General features: G+C 43.1%; 1 protein-coding gene across 1 annotated transcript; it reads right to left on the reverse strand.

Annotated features, from left to right (window-relative positions):
- Positions 1–686: 686 nt before the first annotated feature.
- On the reverse strand, positions 687–2,513 carry LOC308302261 (parafibromin-like; the record flags this gene model as incomplete). Its single annotated transcript, XM_080746521.1, has 2 exons — positions 687–1,775; positions 2,067–2,513. 2 exons carry the CDS (start codon positions 2,511–2,513, stop codon positions 687–689), a joined length of 1,536 nt encoding a protein of 511 aa, XP_080602647.1.
- Positions 2,514–18,174: the final 15,661 nt, after the last annotated feature.

Genomic DNA, 18,174 nt, shown 5'->3' on the forward strand with positions numbered 1-18,174 from the left:
CTATCTAACATGTTGACACAAAATCTGACAATAAGAGTTGCAGATTTCTCTTTACAAGTACACATCTGGTTTACACTTACAAATATATTTGAGACTGTTACAAAATGCTTCTACGGGTACAAATGTGTTTTTGAGCAGTGCAAACCCTTTCCCACATTTGACTTACAGTAGTGTGTATGTATTCACGTCCCTATGTCCCTATGTGTATGTATGCAGTACCAACAGCTGCAATATCGCTGGCTGGGTGACCTTTTGTAGGTGATTTTGTGCACTCAGAAAAGCTTAATATAAATTCCAGATATTAGACTTGCCAACACAGCTAGCTCCTCATGCATTGAATGGTAAATGGTGCATTTATATAGTGCTTTTATCCAAGGCTCTTTACATAGATTGTGCATTACATTCACCCATTCACGCACACATTCATACACCGGTGGCGGAGGAAACCATGCAAGGCACCAATTTACTCACCGGGAGCAATTAGGGGTTCCGATTTTTGCCCAAGGACTCTTCGACATTAACTCAGGGGGAGCCCGGATTCGAACTGGGAACCCTTCGGGAACCCTTCATGGTCTAATAACGGTTTCTCTACCCCTGAGCTATGCTTGAAGCCAAGGAAGCATGAGGTCAGTCCATTGCTCTCCCCAGGATGGCAGAGGGAGAGCTTAGATGGTGATGGTCTGAGTTTAGACCCTGAGGTGGGCTTTGTATTTAACCATGTATCTGTCCACAGTATCCCAGAACTTGAGGAAGACCAGACGGTCCAGGTGGCGTTTGTGGCGGCTAAGCTTTAGCACCTTAACACCCCACTTCCCAACGTTGGGGTCCGTCTTCGCCTCCTCATACTCCAGGTGGAAGGCTGGGAATTTGGCAAAGATCTTGACGGGTGATCCGTCGGGCAGCAGCCAGGGCCAGCCCTTGAACTGCCAGGCAGGACCCTGCACGAACACGGCCACCACGCGGTCCCAGTCCCGAGGAGCCAGTTTGAGAGGCTGGTCGATGACACGGTAGGGCACGGTGATGCTGAGCGCCGGGGCCCCGCCCGGCCGCGTACGCTCTTTGCGACACTGGAGCAGGACCTCGTTGTCCCAGAGGATTCCCTGCTTCTTCTTCTCCTCCGACGTGACAAACTTGAGGTCTTGCAAGAGGTCCTTGGCGTTGAGAACGATGATGAGAGAGGCAGTGGTGACGGCAGGGACGATGACGATGGGAGTCTGGGAACGTTTCCTCTGTTTTGGCAGAGCAGGAAGGGGGAGGAGCTGCAGAGCAGCTGCTCCCTCCTTCAGTGACTCCAAGGTCATGCCGAGGTAGGTTCCCAACGTGTCGATCTTGAAGCCCTCCGTTTCTTCTTTTCCTTTATGGAGCTCCTGAGAGTATCTGTCATAGGCAGCTGGGACGGGCTGTTTGTTCCTGATGGAAGGGTCCACTCGGGGGCTGTTCTGTGCTGGTCTCTGCTCCTCTCTGGCTTTCACAGACTGAGGGATGGAGAAGATGTTTTTGGAGAGGTTCATGCCGGTGCTCTGGAGGATGTCGGTGTCCCTGGTGGCATCTACCTCAGCGTCCACAAAGCTCCTCTGCTTACGGGCGATGTTTTCATCCAGGTCTGTCTTGATGGTGGAGCGCTTCTTGGCCTTGATCTTGGCCCTAATAGCCGCATTCTTCTTGATCTTGGCCCTGATGGCCGCAATCTTTTCCACAGACATAACCTCAGACAGCGACCTGATCTGGTCGGGCCGGACACTACCTTCTTTGTGGCCCTCCTTAATGGTGGAGCGCTTCATGGCCTTGATCTTGGCCCTAATGGCAGCATTCTTCTTGATCTTGGCCCTGATGGCCGCAATCTTTTCCACAGACATAACCTCAGGCAGCGACCTGATCTGGTCAGGCCAGACACTACCTTCTTTGTGGCCTTCCTTAATGGTGGAGCGCTTCATGGCCTTGATCTTGGCCCTGATGGCCGCAATCATCTTGATCTTGGCCCTGATGGCCGCAATCTTCTCCACAGACATGACCTCAGACAGCGACCTGATCTGGTCAGTCTGACCAGAGTCCAGACATGCAGCGACACGCTCCTTATCCAGACGTACCCGTTCTTCATCCTCAACCTTTGATTTTTTAGACTCAGATAATACTTCACCTACTGCTCGTTCGACTGGCCTTCGCTGACCTATTTCTCTGGGGGCACTTCTGTCGATGCTTGTTGAAGTAGAACTTTTGCCAGCGAAATGAAACAGCAGGCCCTTTCGGTCAGTTTTTTCGATGACTGGAATGTTTTCCGTAGCAGCCCTTTGCACGTACGATTCATGAGAGAGATGCATATTTTTGAGAAAGAAGAAAACTGAGTCAAGAGTATAATACTCCTTGGGCTGCCTCTCTTTTCCAGTTCCCCCGATGATGTATTTGGTCCTGACATTTTTGGGCCAGGAGAACTTCCCAAATATCACCTCATCTCCTTTGGTGACAATCTCCTTCTGGATGATGTACTGTTGGAGAACACTAAGCACGCCTGCCATCTTCACAAGTCTTCACCAAAGAGTCTGAGGGTGGAGATAAATGGAGAATATCGAGTGTGTTGGTTGAAATCTAGCTCTGGTGAGGCAAGACCGGCTGAGAGGGTGTCCAAAGAGGATTGGAAATGGATTCTTGGAGCGTAGATTAAATAAGTCTGTTTGTTGTGTCACAACACACGAGAATATCTCCTTGTATGGGCCGTTCTGCCTGTGACATCAGCTGTGTTGATGTCATATCTTCTTGTAAGGGCCGTTCTGTCCGTGACATCAGCTGTGGTGACGTCGGTCTCTGCGCACTTACGATGACGTCCGTCTCGTGTAACAAGATGGGGTCAATGGAGTCCTGAATGGTCATTATCTCCATACATGGAGTTTGGGGCATTATGCCCTGAAACATTCCTTAGTTCTCCCCTAGGAAATATGTACAATTCACCCTTTGTCAGCCTTCTGATTGGTCCCTGACTGACCAACCTGCAGGCTATTTCTGCCTTGTCCTGCCCTGGTTCCGCCTTTTTTATGTTGAATTTGCTAAAACATTATTTTTGGGTTAGGGTAATATAAAATAAACACATTTAAAAAACATGTCGAGTCACTATACTGCACCTGAGAGGCTTATATTTACTGGAACCAAGTTTAAGCAACTGAATTTCTATGGTAGTGGATGGAGAGAAGGGACTTCTGTCCCACCAAGACACAGCAACCAATGGGTGCGAAGAAAGACGGGACAATGGTCGTGTGTCGTGACTTGACAAATGGGTGCGAAGAAGGACGGGACAATGCTCGTGTGTCGTGACTTGACAAAGGGTGAATTATCAAGAACTTTCCTTATGAAATCCTCTTCCCTTAAAACCAGCCTTAAGGAAAGCTTAAAGGCACCCTTCACCCCTGAGACAAAAACCCTGTTTTTTTAAGTGGTTTGGGAGACAAGGAACACATTTCTGGAGTCATTTTCGTGTTTGATGTGTGTTTTAAGAAACATGGGTCATGGGCCCAAGGTCGAGAAGTAGCCGAAACAGTTTGTTTTGGGAGGTTTGGAGCTTAGTCTTTAGTGGCTTTTTGATGTTGGAGTACCATGAGGTGCAAGCGTAGTCAAAGTGGGACTGGATGAGGGCACCAGCAAGAGTCCTGAGGGCACTTTTGTTGACAAAAGTGGAGATACTGCCCAGGAAATCTTGTTCTTTGATTTACTTCTTTTGATCACCATTGTTGCCATGCTATCCCCAGACAGGTATTTGTGAAGAATGCAGCCCAAATAGGTAATCTCTTCCTTGCTACTTGCAACATTGACCTTGAAATCGTTTACATTTATGTCACTCAGAGAATGGATCCAAAAATAATGGATCATATTTTACCAAGTTGTAGAGACAGTTTGTTATCAGTAAGCCAAGTATGAATTTTGGTGACTTCTGAGCGGAGAGCTTCTTCAACCTGTAATTTGTCCTCTCCTGAGATCAGGAGTGCTGAGTCATCAGCGAACAGTTTTAAGTTACAGGCAGCATGCATGTCGTTAATGTAAAGGAGGAACAGTAACAAATCTAGAATGCTTCCTTGAGGAACGCCACAGTTCACCGGGAGGGACGAGGACATGGTTCCGTTGATGTCAACCAATTGTTCTCTTCCCTCCAGGTAGGATTTCATCCAGTCTACTGATGTGTAATCAGTAGACTGAATTAGATTTGAATAGTTTACTGTGTCGAACACCTTTTGGAGGTCCAGCATGACCATGCCGCAGTATTTGCCCGAGTCTACTTCACGTTTGATGTAGTCGGTCAGATACTCCTATAAGGCAGTCAGTAGGGCGTTGTGAAATTCTGTGATCGCATAATAAACCCTTTTCTTCTGGAGGGTCTAATATTGTTTATAAAAATTGTGCTGTATATTCTCACAAGCCACTCCAAATAAGGCACTAACAGTTAAAGGAGCAAACTTCAACCTTATCTTTATATAATTACATAGTATTATAATGGTTTTATTGATAATCATTTGCACTTTTCTGTTGAGCACTTCTGCTTCACTTTTGCTCCGTAAAGCACTTTGAGCTACATTTCATGAAAGGTGCAATACAAATAACGTTTATTATTATTATATTATTATTGTCTCCACCAGCCGAAGGCTGAGGGAGAGTATGTTTTCGCCCCTGTCCGTGTGTGCGTGTGTGCGTGCGTGCGTCCGTGCGTGCGTCCGTGCGTGCGTGCGTGCGTCCGTCCTCCGAGTTTGTTACCAGCTAATCTCCGGCACCGTTGGCCCGGTCGCTGCCAAAATGAGCACACACACTCCCTGGATGCCAATTCAGAACCTCTGCCCCACATTTTTCAGATGGCCCTGTTCTAGCGCCACCATGAGGCCGATGTTTGCAAAACACATTTCTGTACACTACTCCTACAGATTTTGTCCAAAAATCACACAAATCGGTAGACAGTATCTCTACAGTCATGTGATCGACATGGATCTGTCTGATTGTCCATATTCCATCCTGATTGGCTGATATTGGCTTTCAAAGTTTGTAAGATTGGTCCATTTTGGACAAAATGCCTCAAGTCACAAACGCAGAGCGCAATTATCACGCAATCGCGCACACACGTTCCCACTAGGACGAGGAAGAAATGCCACATCAAATTTCGGAAATCAGCCTCATGGTGGCGCTATAACAGGCCGATTCGTGGTTTGACCTATAACTCCACCGATCAGTTTCAAACTTTTTAAGCGCACTCCCTGGATGCCAATTCAGAACCTCTGCCCCACATTTTTCACATGGGCCTGTTCTAGCACCACCAGGAGGCCAATTTGTGCAAAACTACCTTTTGGCCAGTACTCCTACAGATTTTGTCCAAAAATCACGCAAATCGGTAGACAGTATCTCTACAGTCATGTGATGGACATGGATCTGTCTGATTGTCCATATTCCATCCTTATTGGCTGAGATTGGCTTTCAAAGTTTGTAAGATTGGTCCGTTTTGGACAAAATGCCTCAAATCACAAACGCAGAGTGCAACTAGAAGCAGTGCTCTTCCGAGCACAGGTCTCCACCAGGCCACACAAATTGCCCTGTTATAGCGCCACCATGAGGCTGATTTGAGAAATTTGGGGCAGAGGTTCTGAATTGGCATCCAAGGAGTGTGTGTGCTCATTTTGGCAGCGATCGGGCCAACGGTGCCGGAGATTAGCTGGTAACAAACTTGGTGGACGGACGCACGGACGCACGCACACACGGACAGGGGCGAAAACATACTCTCCCCCTGCCTTCGGCTGGTGGAGACAATTAACATGAAATCGGCACGCACACATTCCCACTAGGCCGAGGAAGAAATGCCACTTCAAAATTTTAAAATCAGCCTCATGGTGGCGCTATAACAGGCCAATTTGTGGTTTTACCTATAACTCAACCAATCAGTTTCAAACTTTGGAAGTGCACTCCCTATAGGCCTAGGAAAAAACATTTCCTTGCATTTTTCACATCAGCCTTTTATAGCGCCACCAGGAGGCCGACTTATGTAAGACACATTTTTGGATATTACTCCTTCAGATTTTACCCACAATGAACACAAATCAGTACACAGTATCTCTACAGTCATATGATCAAGACGGATCTGACCCGTATTAAATATTCCATCCTGATTGTCTAAGATTGGCCTCCAAACTTTGCAGGATTGATCCGTTTAGAACAAAATGCCTCAAATCAAACACAGCGTGCAATTGTAATGAAATTGTGCACGCACATTCGCAAAAGGCCAAGGAAGAAATTACACTACAAAATGTTCAAATCAGCCTCATGGTGGCGCCATGAAAGGTCTAAGATTGGTGAAGAACACATGCCACCCTTTTTACATTTGCCTATTATAGCACCACCAGGACGCGTGGCCTGGTGGAGACGCGTGCCTCCTATTTCTGCTCCGCTACGCCTAGCCCCCCCCCCCCGCACCCGCCTCCCCGCTCCCCCGCTCTGTCCCAGACCACGCCCACTGACTCGCTTCCCTGCGTAAATTGCGTAGATGACGCCTCGCTGCGTAGCTTGCGTAAGCAAGCTTCTCTACACACAGACAGACGCAGTCGCACACTCGGAAGAAAATGGAACGAAGAAAAAGTCCTACTGATGACAACATGATGTGTATCCTAAGTCTTATAAACCCATGCATGAGGGTTGGGCACTTTGTGTGCAGGACACGAAAATATATTAATCATCTGTGGTGGAAAAAGTAGCCTACTCCCAAAAGCAGCCTACAAAATGTTTACCTGTTTACCTGATCTACAAGCTATTTTCAAATAGCCAATGTATAAAACAGGGCTAAAGTGTTTTATAATATTACCATATCTGCAAAGTAACAAGTAGGCCTAACTCGTTTTCAAATAAACGTAGTAGGCCTATAAGTAGGCTACAATATTTGGATCCGAGATGTAGTGGAGTAGAAGTAAATATAGTCTACGCGCTTAGTTACTTTACAACACTGCTAAAATAATCATATAGGCTACTTAGGCTATTACATTATATAGCCAACATTGCAGACCTACATTTAACAAACGAGCTTTATACCTCATTGAAATGGTGAATTCAGATAAGACGCGGATTCAGCGTTGATTGATGCGATCCTCTCCTTTCTCCTCCTGCAAAGTCCTCCTGTTGCGAAGTTCAATCTCCAAGTGGCGTGCGCGTCTGTTCAGTATGCGTGTATGTGTGCGAGCGTGCACTACTACTACTGTGTGGAGTGCGTGTGCGCTGTGTTTATGTGTGCATGTGTGCCGCGTGGGAGGCGGAGACCTTGCTTGTGAGAGGCGGAGACCTTGCTACGCAATCTACGCAGGGAAGCGAGTCAGTGGGCGTGGTCTGGGACAGAGCGGGGGAGCGGGGAGGCGGGTGCGGGGGGGGGCTAGGCGTAGCGGAGCAGAAATGGGAGGCACGCGGTGGAGACATGTGCTCGGAAGAGCACTTCTTCTAGTTATAATTGGTATTTACTAATTCTCATCATATAAGATGGCAGAAACTTCAGAAACCTGCCTACCAGTTACATTATCAGTGGGGATTCCAAGCTAATAGAAACAACAGCCTTCTGGAAATACTTTACCTTCTAATAGAAGCCATTGTTCTCACATTAATTAAAAGTGTTTTCCCCCCTGTAAACTGAAACTAAAACTCTAGGGTTAGAAACCACTTTGTCCACTGTACTGTATGTCTCTCAACGATGTTGTAGATCTACTACATCCTGTAGATGGCACATTTACAGTCCCTGTGGTCTGTTGAATCAGTGATATTGAGTATAGACAAGACAACCTGTGTTAAATCAGTGATATGAGCTGTTGCATGAGGCTTTTCATGTTGTTTACATTGGCATGTCATTAACGTAAATAATTAATGAAACTTGTTGATCACTAATAGTTCATTTATAAACCTAAATAATTAATGAAACTGGTTGATCACATGAACACTAATAGTCTAAAAGTCTTGCCATCAGATGAAGATGCAATCTGGATGATAATACACTATGTTTACATAGTGGAGACAATTAACCCAATGGTTAAATTCTGTCATTAATGTATTTTATCAATAAATCATAAAATTAGGAAAATTAATAGGAATCATGTGTCACACAGTACTCAAATTCTTGTCAAATATGTATAGAGGGTATGCACATGCATACAGTGAATGGCAAATCAAGTGGCAAAGTGGGTTCAACGTCGTTTAATGTTGTTTAATGCAATCAATTAGGGCTTTTCTGTTCTCTTTTCACTGGATAGATTAGCCTCAAGAATGCAACCTAAGTAGGTCATTTCATTTTTTCGTTATCGACCTTGCTAAGGTTATGGAATTACATTGAATGTTATTACAATGCAAAGTACAACTAAATGATCAAATCCAATAGAAGGTGAAATACTGTATGAAGTGAGAATGTGAGATAAAAACATCGGTTTCAATTAAAGTAAAAGAAAAAAGGAGATAAGTAAAGAAACAATAACAAAAACAAAGGTGAGTCTTAAGAAGTGCTTTAAAAGTTCATATTGAATAAAACATACAAGAAGGTAACAGCCAACACTAGCACTGTCTGATAATGTTAACAGCAAACAACAAAACAAACGCTCCTCCATCCCTCGTGACGATTTACCCCCTTGAAGTAGCAGATTATTCATTCCAAGCTGTCCAGGTCAGTGTGAGGTGTGTCCAGAGCTCTGCGTAGGTTCTGCCAGAACAGTCCACGGTGCTGTGCAGCCTGGGACCAGCTCAGGTAGGTGTGACTCTTCATCAGCCTCCTCATGTGATAGTAGGGAGACAACTGGTGGGCTGGAATGTCCTCCAGAAACACCAGGATCAATACGTCCTTCTGTTCATCAAACAGACGGTAGCTGCACACAGGAGACCACAGGATATTTACACTCAGTCAAGTTTCATCTACATTAAGTGACACATTGTTTACAGTGAGTGACAAAGTGACACACTACTACTTGCATTTAAAGCAGAGTGCTTAAGACCCTCTTATAGCTGTTCTAACATCACAGTAAGCCACAAGTTCTAAAATGGTTACCGAATATGTCAACATGAAAATCACAGACATGTACTGATTAAAGGATTAAATTGTTTAACAGTTTTTAATCATTTAGTATTTATAGTCAAACAAACAAATACACACATAACAGTTACATAGTTATGTTACTAGAGAAATGGCACCCCCACCTGGCCATCTGGAACTCTCTAGAGCACCATTCACTCTCCAGGTAATGATGGCTGATCACACAGATGGTCTTTCTGCTGCCATAGATGGCATCTGTAATGTTCTCTATGATGGGTTTACCTGGAAACAAAACAGACATCATTACATGCATTATACATTATTAGATAAATTGATAGACAGACAGACAGACAGACAGACAGACAGACAGACAGACAGACAGATAGATAGATAGATAGATAGATAGATAGATAGATAGATAGATAGATAGATAGATAGATAGAATTAAAGTATATGCTATAGTAGCCTATAATAATGCCACAATAGGCTAGACAACACAGACAGAGAGAGATCCCTATCTGCTTACAACCGACACAGGGTACTTAGATAATACAGTATTTCTTTGAGACAGACATATTTAGATAAATACAGAATTACTTAGAGACAGAGAGAGGTTTGTACCTGGTAGGAAGTCTCGGTGGTGCAGACAGAGTTTCCAGCCCTGCTCTCCCTCCAGCACTGGAAGCATTTCTCTGCAAACCCAGAGCTCATCGTGAACGTTGTAGGAGATGAAGGCATCGTAGCACTGAGGAGACCCCTTCTTTCTTTGCTTGGCATCATAAAGGAAGGCCAGGAAGAGGTAGTAGGCATAGAGAAGATGCAACCTCAGGAAGTGGTAGGTGAAGGATGAGAGCAGAGTCAGCACAATCACACAAGTGGAGGAAATGAAGCAGATGAAGCTATTGTCCACCCAACAGGAATGATAATCAAAGTCCAGAAATCTGGTTCCCTTTTTAGCCAGAGGAAAGCCACAAGTGTAGCTTTGAGCATCAACTACTAGTGTACTAGTGTTCAGCATCCACTGCTGAAAGTCAGCATTAGAACAATCACAAGCTAGAGGGTTGTTATTCATGTTAATATACCTGAGAGCAGGGAGAAAACTGAACACAGAGACATTGATCACCGTCAACTCATTCTGTCTCAGGTCCAGCCAGGAGAGTCTAGTCAGATTGGCTTGTGCCAGGAAATCCAGGGACGTCAGATTACACTTATTTAAAATTAGAGTCTCCAGCTGTGGTACTTGTCCATCTGTAAATGTGTGTCGGTCTGGTCGTTTGCCAGTGACCTTCAAGCGTTCCAATTGTTTCATATCGAAGAGCATGTCTGATAAGGTATAGGATTGTGTATCAAATTGTATTGTTAAGCGCTTCAAGGTCTGCAGTAAGGGGCTATAGTTTTGCCTTTGTAACTCATGGGGAGGTGAAGATGCCATTTTGAAGGAGTAGGCATAAAGGTTTAGACTAAGTGTTTCAAGTTCATCTAGTCCTTCAAAACAGTTCTTTTTCCAATGTGTCCAACCATGATATTCTATGTATAATTGCTTAAGTGATTTTAGACTCATGAATTCTCCTTTGCTGAGTGTCAGAATAAAATTCTCTTGCAGAGTTAGAACTTTTAACTCATTAAGATGTTGAAAAACACACGGTTTGAGTTCAGTGATGAAGTTGAAATCTAGAGTAAGGTGTGTTAGTCTGGTTAAATTGAAGAAGTCTGAGCAGCTTAAAGCATTAATACGATTGTTACTCAAGTCAAGAATTTGAAGCATGGAGAGATTCCCAACATTGTCTGGTACTTTGGAAAGATCGTTCCAGGTGAGGTCCAAGTGACTCAGGTGCTTCATTTGTTTTATTACATCTGTGCAACGCTCTGTCAGGCCAATAGCTGATAAATCAAGACTGGTTAGCTGAGTACAAAGTGACAGTGTTTTACTAAGGCTTTACTAAGGGATAATATCTGTAATGTGATTGAGCGACACACTTAATTCCTGTAAACTGGTGAGTGACTGGAAGACAACAGGGTTGATGAATTGGATATTGTTGTGATCCAAGGTCAGTATCAAGAGGTTAGACAGTCCCTGAAACATGTTGTCAGTCAGTGTTGTTAGTTGGTTATTGTCCATATAGAGCTCTTTAAGTTGCACCAAAGGGACAAAAGCCCCGTCATCTACATGAGTTATTATATTATTACGTAGGTCCAAAACTGTGAGATTTGACAGATGGTAAAACTCTGTCTTCTGTATCTGTTGGATCTCATTATTGTACATTGTTAGATATATAACGTCACTGGGAATGTCATCTGGTACGCTACTGAGATTACAATTATCACAACCCACTCTAACACCAGCAGTGCCATTCTCAGAGTAAATAATTCTGCAGTCTTTCATGAAGTAAGCCAGTATGGGATTAAGATGAAGCGTGAACAACAGAAATAAGAAGGAAAGACAATGGAAGGTTCCTGTCTGTAGCATCATGGCTGTCTTCAGGGTCAACTGTCAGGTACTTTTGGTGGAGTAATTCTGCTGTGGACACTGGTTGGTGACAACGCTGTTCAGCATTGATGATCTAAAGGGGATACAACAATAAAACAGTAATACAGTACACATGTAAGCTTTTATTTGATCTACAGTAGATTATCAGTCTTTATTCCACACGTCTCGTGTTCCCTTTAAAATTTGCATAATGTGTGGACAGACCTGCCCCATGTCATTATCATCTGGGACTCAACTACAGTAACTGAACAAGATGTAAAAAAATGTTGGACATTCACATGTTAACTTTCAAATGAAGCTGTACAGATGAACTCTCAACAGGTTGTAGAGAACTCTGTTAACTTCTCCATTCAGCCTGTTTCACTTCCCTAACAGTCATCAAGTTAAAGGGAAAACCACTGAATACTGAATACCTTTGAGCAGTGGTTCCCAAACCTTTTGGGCTCAGGGCACACTTATAAATATCTTTTTCATCCGAGGCACCCCCTATTATATTATAACATTACTTACATGACATTCATAATTTTCACTCCCAGTACCTTATATTCATGGCATATTGTAGGGATTATTTCGCATAGAAAACATGGAGATAATTACCATTTTGGTTAAAACTAACTTTTTTTGTTTGTAGATTTTTATTATCATTCCAAAACATACAGTAACCACCTGTGAAAACACTTGTAACCACTTGTGAAATGGGACATTCTGCATTATGAGCACGTTCTACTTTTGGTCCTTTAAGTACTTTTACTTTTACTCAAGTACATTTTGAACGCTGGACTTTTTACCTAGAGTAGGCCTATTTCTAAATTGCAGTATAGTAGTATAATTTTACTCAAACAAAAGTACTTTTTCCACCACAGCTTGCTTTCCAGGGTGAAGGAATTGAAACATTGAATCCTACCTGAACTCCTAAACGTCAGTGACCACCATCCTTCCAGTGTTTTACTCAGACAGGAATGAAGTCCATTTGACCACAGCTCAGCTACACCTCAGAAATCACATGGGGTGACACATAGTGAAAGAGGAAGCACCCTAAAAATGCAGAAACGCTTCACTTTACTGGAACTAGGACAGAAACTGTCAATCAGTGTAAACAACAAGACGCCACTTTACTTGACCTAGCCTCGAACACCATGCAGTCTTATGCAAAGGTTAAAATGTAATTTAGACAGCAGTTTATTTAGACTCAGTGACCTTTCTTTCTTCTTTCTTTATTTTTTGAATTACTGTGTAGACTAATGCAATGTTATTGGTTTACCTTTAATCTTACTGAGCCACTACACTGTCTCTATGCATTTGATGTGTGTTTACCTGGCCTACTGTAAGTCACTCTGGATGAAGAGCGTCTGATAAATGCCTAATATGAAATTGTAAATATAGGGCCTTATCCTACCAGACATTAGAACAGAACTATTATCATTGTTAGTATAAACATAGGGTCCTATCTTACCTGACATAAAAGCAGCACTATTATCATTTTAGTTTAAATATAGGGCCCTCTCTATCTATCAGGACCTTCTAACTGTGAGGCGACAGTGCTACGACTGTGCCACCGTGCCCCCTTAAAATATAGGGCCCTATCTTAAGGACATTAAAGCACATCTATAGGGCTCTATCTATCTTACTATAAATTAGAGCAGAACTAATCATTGTTAGTTTCCAACAAGACAGTTTGTCCTGCTGGCAAGTGTACCATGTGCCTCTTAGCATGCTGGGAAGTCTCCTCAGCCACTAACAATAAGGAAGTCCCTCACACTCTCAAGTCTCACTCTCTGTTCCACATTTTTCTCATCACTGGCTTGAGCAATTGATCTCAACGTGCACATGGCATTGACCAATAGCATAGGAAAAGCAAAGTTCAGATCTAGATTTAAACCCCAAGAGGAACTATAGCGTTTTTACATTGGGGTCCTTTTCTACTCATGTCATAGAGACAAACAAAGACAGACAGATATAGACAGTACTATGAAAAACATAGTGTGTGGAGCGTAGGGTGACCACTGACCAGATACAAACTGTTCATTTGAGGGACAGAAGTACCACTTGTGTGGGACAATGTGGGACAGGCGGGCGTCTTTGATGTCATATTCGACCATAGGCCTAATATTGCCTATTAATTTGTTATTTACCCCCCTATAGGGGATATTTCTCATGTTATTTTATTAACAGGCTTAAAAACATATTTTGCAGGGAAAAGAGACAATGAGAGAGATTTACATGACAATGGAATACTTAGTCTCTGCCCTATAATGTATTCCAGTAGTCCAGTGTGGTCCAGTCTAGCTTGCTGTGAGCTCACGTTAAGAGCTTCAGCAACAATCAGCGCACCTACTGTATATCAACACCTGCCAGTCACAATGTGGGACAGAGTCTCAATTTGGGGGACGCCTGAAAAGTCATGGAAATGTGGGACTGTCCCTCGCAAAGGGGGACATCGCTCCCAGCGGTGTATTTTTTTGTTAATTTCGTTAAGCTTGGCCAATTGGGCCTTGGACGTACAACAAACTTTGTGACATTTGTGCAAAGATGTAGGCCAGATCTTGGCCAGATCTAGGCCAGATTCACGCTTCAGAGCCCGGACACTTTGGGGGCCCATGACAAAGCCAGATGTTGAATCACCCCTCAAAAAGTAGTCTTTGACTTTTCCCAGGGGCCGGTGTTGAGTTGCCACCACCTGTAAGTGTTCTTTCAGAGCTGTTTTAAAGGAGGGTAGAGACTTAACACTTCTTTAAGGCCGTCGGTAGGGCATTCCATGTTTTTTTATAGTGGGAGCATGAATTTAACCCTTTGTTTGAGACGAATCTGGGTTGAACGTGATTAGTGGAGCTGCCTCTGGTGTTGTGATTGTGGACGTCATTGAAGTTTTTTAAGTAGTTTGACAGACAACATGTGTATCTTAGTGGTGTTTAGCATATCTTATAACCAGGCACTGCAAGATGCTGCACTGTCTATCATCCACCCTGGGCCATTCCACACTAGCAACATGATCAGGGACAAGATGAGTCTGAGATGGAAGGCCAAGCAGTAGCCTAACCAGTTTGTTTTGGGATGTTTGTTATATATTTTTTTCTCTGTGAATGGCCACTCCGGGGCTCCGTACATTTCAATATATGAGCCCGATATAAAGCGATAGATAGCCAGTGCATTCATTATTTCGAATCTAAAAAATAAAAACTTACATCCCATGATCAAGCAGGGCAACATCACATGTAGTGTCTGTGAACAGACACTAGATGGTGTCCAAACAGCAGTGTTCACTCAATTACATGCAGTGGTGTAAAGTAACTAAATAAGCCTACAATTACTCATAATCAATGATAATAATAATTAATTTAGTGGACTATAATTAGACGAACAATAAACCATCTAAAACTTAATTACAGTTTATTCAAAAGTTACATGAAATCAAAAACTGCTGTCAAAATTAACACTATTTCACATGACGATACATTTTTCTCTATTTCTTTAAATTATTTTTTGTTGATTGATTTTGGCCATTAAAATGCCATGCTTTCAAGGAAGTCCAGCCCATAGAACTTACAGGACACTTTTTACATTTCATTTAACAACAATGAACCTGACATGCTGATTCAGCTAAAACATACAACTGCATACACCCTTGTAATTGGGTTGATAAAAGGCGGTTTTGTACAGAATCTACAGATGCTTTATATGGTCAGTGAAAGTCAGGTGAGGATCGATGGAGAGATATGCGTATGTGCGTGCGTGCGTGCGTGCGTGCGTGCGTGCGTGCGTGCGTGCGTGCGTGCGTGCGTGCGTGCGTGCGTGCGTGCGTGTGGTATGTGTGTGTGGTATGTGTGTGTGGTATGTGTGTGCCTGCCATAGCTCTAATACCATAATCTTATTACAACCCACGGTTATAGATTTCCTACCAGAACAGAACACATTGGTATTTGAGGAATATTATCATATAAGGACAATTATAAAGTGAAATAAAAAACAAATCATTTCTAATTAGAATAATAAAAACGGGGTTACTAAAAAAACATACTTGATTTTGTCTTACGAAGCGCTTTAAAGTTCATATTGAATAAAAAACACAAGCAGGTAACGGCTAAAACTGGCACTGTCTGTTAATGTTGTAGAAAACAACAAATCAAATCTTCTCCCATTCCTGACAGGGCAATTTCCCACAATTCCCCACCAGATTCACCTTTCATTCACATTCACCGTAACATAATGACATGAAACAGCAGATTATTGATTCAAGTCCAGGTCAGTGTGAGGTGTGTCCAGAGCTCTGCGTAGGTTCTGCCAGAACAGTCCAGGGTGCTGTCCAGCCTGGGACCAGCTCAGGTAGGTGTGACTCTTCATCAGCCTCCTCATGTGATAGTAGGGAGACAACTGGTGGGCTGGAATGTCCTCCAGAAACACCAGGATCAATACATCCTTCTGTTCATCAAACAGACGGTAGCTGCACACAGGAGACCACAGGACAGTTACACTCAGGCACGTTGTATACAGTTACATAAAGCTGTGGCCAGAAGAAACAACCTCAGTCTCATTACAATGGTTCACAACTCAAACAACAAGTCCATCCACTGCCCCTGGTCACCCAGGTGAAACCATGCTTCATAGTTTGGCTCATGTCCCTGAGCAAGAAATCTTACAATAAATGCGACAAATCTCTGTTTGTGACCGAGTATGTGAGCCGCGTATCTCGAGAAGCGTGGTCAAAACGGGTCCTATGACAACAGGTATAATGAGGTTTGCATTTAAGGGGTGGGGCATTCATTCCCTATTTACATCGTTCCCGAGTAGGCCGGTCCCCGACTAGACGCTCGGTCGTCTGAAACGTTTCTATAGTTTAACCCATAATTTCAATGCCAAACAACTAAAGAGGGCTACTAAAGGAGCCAACACTGTATAGGGCCCATAACATCTGCAATACTTTCCCCACCTGGCCATCTGGAACTCTCTAGAGCACCATTCACTCTCCAGGTAATGATGGCTGATCACACAGATGGTCTTTCTGCTGCCATAGATGGCATCTGTAATGTTCTCTATGATGGGTTTACCTGGAAACAAAACATACCAACATTATTCAAACCACATTGACTGAAACTATTTCACTTCTAGATAGATAGATAGATAGATAGATAGATAGATAGAAATATGTGGGCGGAAATATTAAATTATGCAATCGCATTTTTCTGGAGGTTCATTAAATAATGCCACGTTAGGTTAGACAACAAAGAAAGAGAGAGATGCTTACCTGCTTACAACCGACACAAAGAGACAGACATAGATAAATACAGTATTACTTAGAGAAAGAGAGAGGTTTGTACCTGGTAGGAAGTCTCGGTGGTGCAGACAGAGTCTCCAGCCCTGCTCTCCCTCCAGCACTGGAAGCATTTCTCTGCAAACCCAGAGCTCATCGTGAACGTTGTAGGAGATGAAGGCATCGTAGCGCTCAGGAGACCCCCTCTTTCTTTGCTTGGCATCATAAAGGAAGGCCAGGAAGAGGTAGTAGGCATAGAGAAGATGCAACCCCAGGAAGTGGTAGGTGAAGGATGTGAGCAGAGTCAGCACAATCACACAAGTGGAGAGAATGAAGCAGATGAAGCTATTGTCCACCAAACAGGAATGATAGTCAAAGTCCAGAACCCTGGTTCTCTTTTTATCCAGAGGAAAGCCACAAGTGTAGCTTTGAGCGTCAACTACTAGTGTACTAGTGTTGTGCATCCACTGCAGAAAGTCAGCATTAGAACAATCACAAGCTAGAGGGTTTTTATTCATGTTAATATACCTGAGAGCAGGGAGAAAACTGAACACAGAGACATTGATCACCGTCAACTCATTATGTCTCAGGTCCAGCCAGGAGAGTCTAGTCAGATTGGCTTGTACCAGGAAATCCAGAGACCACAGATTAAACTTATTTAAAATAAGAGTCTCCAGCTGTGGTACTTGTCCATCTGTAAATAAGTGTGTGTCTGGTTGTAGTTGTCCGCCAATGACGTTCAAGTGTTTTAAATCCAAGGGCAAGTCTAATACGATATAGCATTGTGGATCGCATTTTAATGTCAAGCTCTGCAGTAAAGGGCTATAGTTTTGCCATCGTAAACCTTTGCGGTGACGAACGGCATCGGCATAAAAGTTGACACTTAGTGTTTCAAGTTCATCTAGTCCTTCAAAACAGTGCTTGTCCATTTTTTTCTGACCATGATATTCCATGTCTAATTGCTTGAGTGATTTTAGACTCGTGAATTCCCCTTTGCTGAGCGTCAGAATACCATTTTTTTGCAGTTGTAGAACTTTTAACTCATTAAGATGTTGAAAAACACACGGTTTGAATTCAGTGATGTGGTTGGAACCTAGATTAAGGAATGTTAGTCTGGTTAAATTTAAGAAGTCTGAGCAGCTTAAATTATGAATAGAATTGTGTCTCAGGATGAGGATTTGAAGCATGGAGAGATTCCTAACATTGTCTGGTACCTTGGAAAGATAGTTGCAGCTGAGGTCCAAGTGACTCAGGTGCTTCATTTGTTTTATTACATCTGTGAACCGCTCTGTCAGGCCATTAGCGAATAACTCAAGACTGGTTAGCTGAGTACAACGTGACAGTGTTTTAATAAGGCTGTCATTGATGTAAGTACTCTCCATATTGAGGACACTCAGTGTGGGTATTTTGCAGATAATATTTAAGAGATCTCTGTCT

This window comes from Nannobrachium achirus (assembly GCF_963921795.1).
Source record: "Nannobrachium achirus genome assembly, chromosome: 17".
Taxonomy (NCBI): domain Eukaryota; kingdom Metazoa; phylum Chordata; class Actinopteri; order Myctophiformes; family Myctophidae; genus Nannobrachium; species Nannobrachium achirus.